Source organism: Pimephales promelas, chromosome 6 (assembly GCF_988280905.1).
Source record: "Pimephales promelas chromosome 6, fPimPro1.hap1.1, whole genome shotgun sequence".
Lineage (NCBI taxonomy): Eukaryota > Metazoa > Chordata > Actinopteri > Cypriniformes > Leuciscidae > Pimephales > Pimephales promelas.
The window spans coordinates 41,457,448-41,463,447 of record NC_142774.1 but is presented as its reverse complement, the minus strand read 5'-3'; the positions used below and the strand labels follow the sequence as shown (position 1 = coordinate 41,463,447).

General features: G+C 32.4%; 1 protein-coding gene across 2 annotated transcripts in view; it reads right to left on the bottom strand.

Annotated features, from left to right (window-relative positions):
- Positions 1–324: 324 nt before the first annotated feature.
- Positions 325–6,000, bottom strand: part of ncam2a (neural cell adhesion molecule 2a) — a 226,363-nt gene continuing 220,687 nt past the window's right edge. Inside the window, exons 16-17 of one of the 2 annotated variants that reach the window (XM_039648374.2) lie at positions 3,814–4,021; positions 325–2,412 (exon numbers count right to left, since the gene is read on the bottom strand). In XM_039648374.2, the coding sequence (XP_039504308.2) occupies positions 2,298–2,412; positions 3,814–4,021 (323 nt within the window). In that variant the 3' untranslated portion in view covers positions 325–2,297. The remainder of the gene's footprint in view (positions 2,413–3,813; positions 4,022–6,000) is intronic. The other variant, XM_039648376.2, reaches the window with a different exon arrangement.

Here is a 6,000-nt window from a genome sequence, read left to right as displayed (position 1 = left end):
ACGCGCCATCTCAAAAGTGTATAGGACATGCCTAAAAATAATCCAAAGGTTGAGAAATCCGCTGGGAAAAGTCCTACGAAAACATCGAAAAAAGCCCAAAACCGATGAACACATTTAGATGAGAAGCCACTGCAAATAATCCCGTTCTTCCTCAGTGTTTCTGTCTCGTCTTCCAGCACAAATATACAAACTTTACTAAATCAAGATACATTTACATCAGAGGCAAAATGACTGAAGATATTAAGTGTTGTTTACTTAAAAACAAGAATCTGTTACGGGTATTTTAGTCTTTAAGGAGAACATTTGAGCTTATAAAACTTAAACTTTGTTATTTATTTATTAAACGAGCGATCGTTTCGCTTGATAAGACCCTTATTCATCGTCTGGAATCGTTTAAAGCCCTTTGAACAGTTTGCACTGAAACTGTCTTTTGGACCTTGAACCGTTTGGTCCCCATTGAAGTCCATTATATGGAGAAAATCCTGGAATGTTTTCATCAAAAACCTTAATTTCTTTTCAACTGAAGAAAGAAAGACATGGACATCTTGGATGACATGGGGGCGAGTAAATTATCAGCAAAAGTTTTTTTAAAAGTGAACTACTCCTTTAAATTACTGATGGAAGAGCTGCTTGTGACGAGCTTTGATTGATCATGTGACTCTCATCAGTGCTGTGATTGGTGGTTGTCAGTGTATTACAATGGTACAAAACAGATATTATTACTGCAATAGGACGGTAAATTAACATTATATCAGATAATGGAATACAGTTTAGTGCTGTAAATTTTAAGTTACATTGATACCGTATTTTTTTGACGGTAAACTAAAAAATATTTTCAAGATTTGTTATCACAACATATTTTCTTTTGTTAAATCAACTTTATAATAATTTATTTAGTTGAGATAACTTATTATTTTGAGTTTCTGATGATTAAATTAATCTCCTTCATTGTATTAACTCACTTTTTCCAGTTCAATGAACTTAAAATTTTAAGGCAACCAGGTTACTTACTTTTTTAAGTTAAATCAATTTTTTTTTACAGTGTGCCCATTTTTTTCCCGTAAAAACAACGGGATTTGTTTTTTTACAGTGTAGTCCCGTGCGAATCGGCATCTCTGTGATTTGGCGGCTCATATATCATTCTTTCAAGGTTTTTGTTTCCTGTGCGCTTTTTTATCCATCTTTCGTAATTTCAATATTCAGATGTGGAGGGTTATTTCTAAATCACACAAATTGCCCAGATTATACTAATCCAGAGCAAATAGGGCTAAAGACACTTTATATTTAATGGTATATGATGCATATTTTGATGCATGTTTAAACTGCATTCTAAACATCAGAGCATGTGGCGATTCAAACGATTCGAAACGGTGAATCATTTTGCAAAGCAACTGGCTTAATTAATTTAAAATTTCCAAAAAGCATTGTTCTCTCACCACTAATAAACAATAAATAAAAATAAATAAAAACTAATTTAAAAAATATTAAAAGACTAAACAAAAAATGACAAAAGCAAATAAATAAATGTATTTTTAAATTAATAAAAAAATATAAATATTGAATTTTTTTAAAAGCTTAAACAAAAACTAGCAATGTTGCCTTAGCAACTAAGTGAAATGAATTAAGTTTGTTTAAGCTGAATTACTAAAATCACAAAAAAATTAAATAAAACTGAAATCAAACAAAATCAAAAAACGTTCAAACTAATAAAAATGTTACTAGCAGACAATAATAATAATAATGCAAACCACACTTACTTAAAGAAGGAACTGAACATCTGAAACACAGGGGCAACTAATTAGACACAGGTGAAACTAATGGGTAACCATAGAAACAGAACAAAGGCAAAATAAGAGTCAGCTGAATGGAATAGAACAAATAGTTCATTTATGCTTAAAACAAGACAATATATATATATATATATATATATATATATATATTCCGTGTTCACCATGTTTTAAGTTTAAACTCAGATATTTGTGCTTTAAAAGCAGACAGAAACACCGAGGAAGAGAGCATGATTTATTGCAGTGTTGCCGTCCCGCTGAGCAGAAGTCGGACTCGACGTGTCTGGAAAGCAGAAGTCCAGCGGGTCGTCTCTGAGAGATCCTCCAGAACAGCGAGATGGAAACCTCAACCCAACAGAAGTGCTGGAGCCGGCGCCAATAGAAACAACAGTTGATTTATCACAAAAAAAAACTCTGTTTATATTTCAACATATTTACATGAGTGAAGAAGATTGATTTCTTTTCTTTTTTTCCTCTCTTTTCTTTTCTCTTCTGTGGTCTCAGTTCGCATTACGCTTTGCTGTCGTCCTGTTTCGTGTGCAGGCTGTTGTCCGAGTGGACCTTGATCTCGATCAGATCTGGCTTCAGAACCTCTTTCCCGTTCTCCTCCTTCAGCGGGAGCTTTCTGCGGGCACACACACACACCTGATGATGTCACGCATCTCATTAGCATCTCATTACCTAACCCTAACCCTGACTATATATATATATATATATCAACTACATGTCAATTTATTCTAATAACCTGAACCCAACTAATAACTCTAATGTCTGAAGTTGGACTATCGAAATCAAACCAAAACACTATCTGAGAAATTAATTATAAAAACGACCCAAGCTAATTCTGATTGTATTAGATTACTATAATGATTTGAGTACTATAATTATTCACTACCTCACAGATTAAACCTCACAGAATATGATAACTATAACAGCATATATATATATATATATATATATATATATATATAAGATTAAATATATAAGAATAGGTAAGTGGCAGAGGAACAATAAATAAAAATAAATGAAAACTAATAAAAAATATTAAAAGACTAAACAAAAAATTACAAAAGCAGATAAAAAATTAAAACAATTTTATATTTAAATTTTAAATTGAAGTAAAATATAAATATTGATTTATTTTTTTTTTTAAAAAGCTTAAACAAAAACTAGCAATGTTGCCTTAGCAACTAAGTGAAATGAAATAAGTTTGTTTAAGCTGAAGTACTAAAATCACACAAAATAAATAAAACTGAAATAAAGACAAAATCAAAAAAAATTTCAAAACGAATAAAAATGACAAAAGTGCAATACAATTACAAAAAACTACTATTAAAATATAACACTGAAAATAAAAAAATTCCCAAATTCAAAATATGATTAAAATGCATTTAATTAAAATGAACTTACAACTTGGAATTTAAAATGAAACAAAAATTAGCAATGTTGCCTTGGCAACTAAGTGAAATTAAATAAGTGTAAGCTGAAGTAATAAAATAAACAAATAAAACTGAACTAAAAATTACTCAAAAAAAAAAAAAACTATAAAATTATAATAATTTGAAAAAAAAATAGCAAAGCTATGAAATAAGTCTACATATATACATGTCTAATAAAAGCCGTTTCGACACATTTTAGTATAATTTTGTTTTCATGGAATGAAGAATTAATCTAAATCTCAAACTCCAGAGGTTTTATTTTGACTTCTGTCTCACAGTTGTGTGTGTGTGTGTGTGTGTGATGGTAAATCCACTGACGCTGGACTTTATGCTTGTCGAACACACACAGAGGAATCTCCTGAGATTGATAGATCTCATTTCTATCAATCATCAGATTCTGAGAATGATATTCACATATGAACGTTAAAATTATTATAAAGTGGGGCTGTCAAACGATTAATCATGTTTAATCGCATCCAAAATAAAGTTTATCCAAATATCCACTAGAAACTGAGTTCTGCTCATGTTTATCCCCATTATAGCCAATAAACTGAGATAATGAGAGAAGGCGTGCGCGAGAGACTCACAGGTACGCGGCTTTGCCCTCCTCCAGCTCTTTGCTCTTGCCGCTGGTCGCGGTCTTCTTGCTGCAGAGTTTGCGGCTGATGAACATGAGGAGGCCGCAGTGTCTGAAGAAGAAGCAGCCGACGTCCACCAGAGCCAGCAGGAGAACAAGAGCGGCCAGGCCGAGACCCACCACAGCGCCGAGACCCAGACCGCTGAACAGCGAATCTGCTGAGAACACACACACACACACACACTCAACAACTGCGCAGATCCCTCCAACAATTCAGGTTCTGAGAGATTCTTTTAAAGTCATACTATCCCATCATCTTTGATCACCAAAATCACATATTTATATGTTTTTTAGGTTTGTCATTCCTTAAAATATCTTGAATGTAACTCGACACCCTTGCCTCATTTAGTATACGCAGTTCTATGAATATGCAAATGAGCCCCGCCCCCTCACTCCCTCACTCAGAGATCCACAAGTTGACGATCACACGTTGATCTGATTGGTTACAAGGTGGTTTGTGACGTCAAAAACACCAGCGATTTCAAAGCATCTTTGGTTCACTGCAGTTTTAAAGCTACACTGTGTAACTCTTTTAGTTTATTCTTAGCTAAAAACACTTAGTTCTTTCAAAAATATGTGTGCTCATTAATGTATATTTACTTCGTTCAAGTAATAAAGTATTCTCGTGAGTGTAAAAATACATACGGGTAAGGGTTTCTAATGCTGCCCCTCCATCTTGAAAGTACATTAGCCAAAGAGGGACATACCCGTTAATTAAAGCTTCGCCTTTCGCGTTTACGTTTCGGTTAATGCTCATGGACGAGGTCGAACTGGAAGCCATGTTAATCTTGGACTACATTGGCCACCGTAGGAGTTAAAACGAAATCGGAATTGAGATATTCACGGGATGGTCATATATCTTTACACCACTAGATGGGGGTAAAAATCACACAGTGTAGCTTTAAGGAGGAAATACTCATGAATTTACACATGGTTTAAAGTGTATTAAAAACACCACATAGACACACAAACAACATTAAAAGCTGGATTTACACCACAGGGGGACTTTAATAAAGAAGTTTAACCCTCATGTTGAGTTCTGATGATTTTCTCTTTCCCCAAAAATGCTGATAAATTTGATACATTTTTCATTTCCTCATTTCCTCGAGGTCAAACTGACCGGCCTCCACAAACATGCTGTTGTTGGTTCAATCAGATTCAGCACATGTTTTATGTTTATTTCTGAAGGTCTCATTGATTTGAACTTGTGTGCCTCAAAAAAACAAAAAACAGGAGTTCAGATCAATGAGGCCTACGATCAATCAGATACAAAAAGAAACTCAAATCCTGTGCTGATTGAAAGAAAACAAGTTGAAGAAAAGATTGAATCAAATATATCATGACAATATAATATAACTAGAGATTTACAAGCCATTTAAAATCCAACTGAAGTGCCTTGAAACGCGCAGCATTATTTAGCATGTTGACGTAATTTCAACGGAAACCGGAAGAGGGCGGGGCATATCGATCAGCCCCGCCCCTTTTTAAAAAATAGACAATAGCGTTTGGTTTATATCACAGATCAGAGCCGTTATAAACCCGCAGTTTCAGTAATTATTTCTGAAATTTATTAACACTTTATGAGGGAAAATTGTTTCCTACATTAATGTTGTCAGCATATTTTGGCAACATTTATGATATTCTATATTTAATCAGATTTCTGAAAAATCACACAAATAAAAAATATAATTTATATATTTTTAGAATTATTAATATTTTAAATTAGATTGAATTTTCATTTCAATTTTAGTAATTTTGTTACGTGCTTGTCATTTTATTAGTTTTAGTTTTTTGTATTTATATTTAGCTTTAATTGTTTTTTATTTTAGTTTAAGTAATTTTAGTACTTCAAATTAAATAGATTTTATTTCAGTTTTCATGCAATATTTATATTTTATTTGAGTTAAATAAATGCATTTTTTAAAAATGGTTTTCTATTTATTAGGGCTGTCAAAAGATTAATCGTGATTAATTGCATTCCAAAATAAAAGTTTGTGTTTACATAATATATGTGGGTGCACTGTGTATAAATATTTTGTATTAGGCCTATATAAATACACACACATGCTAGTATATTTAAGAAAAAAAATATTATGTATATATCAAATGTAAATTATATATATATCTATATACAGTA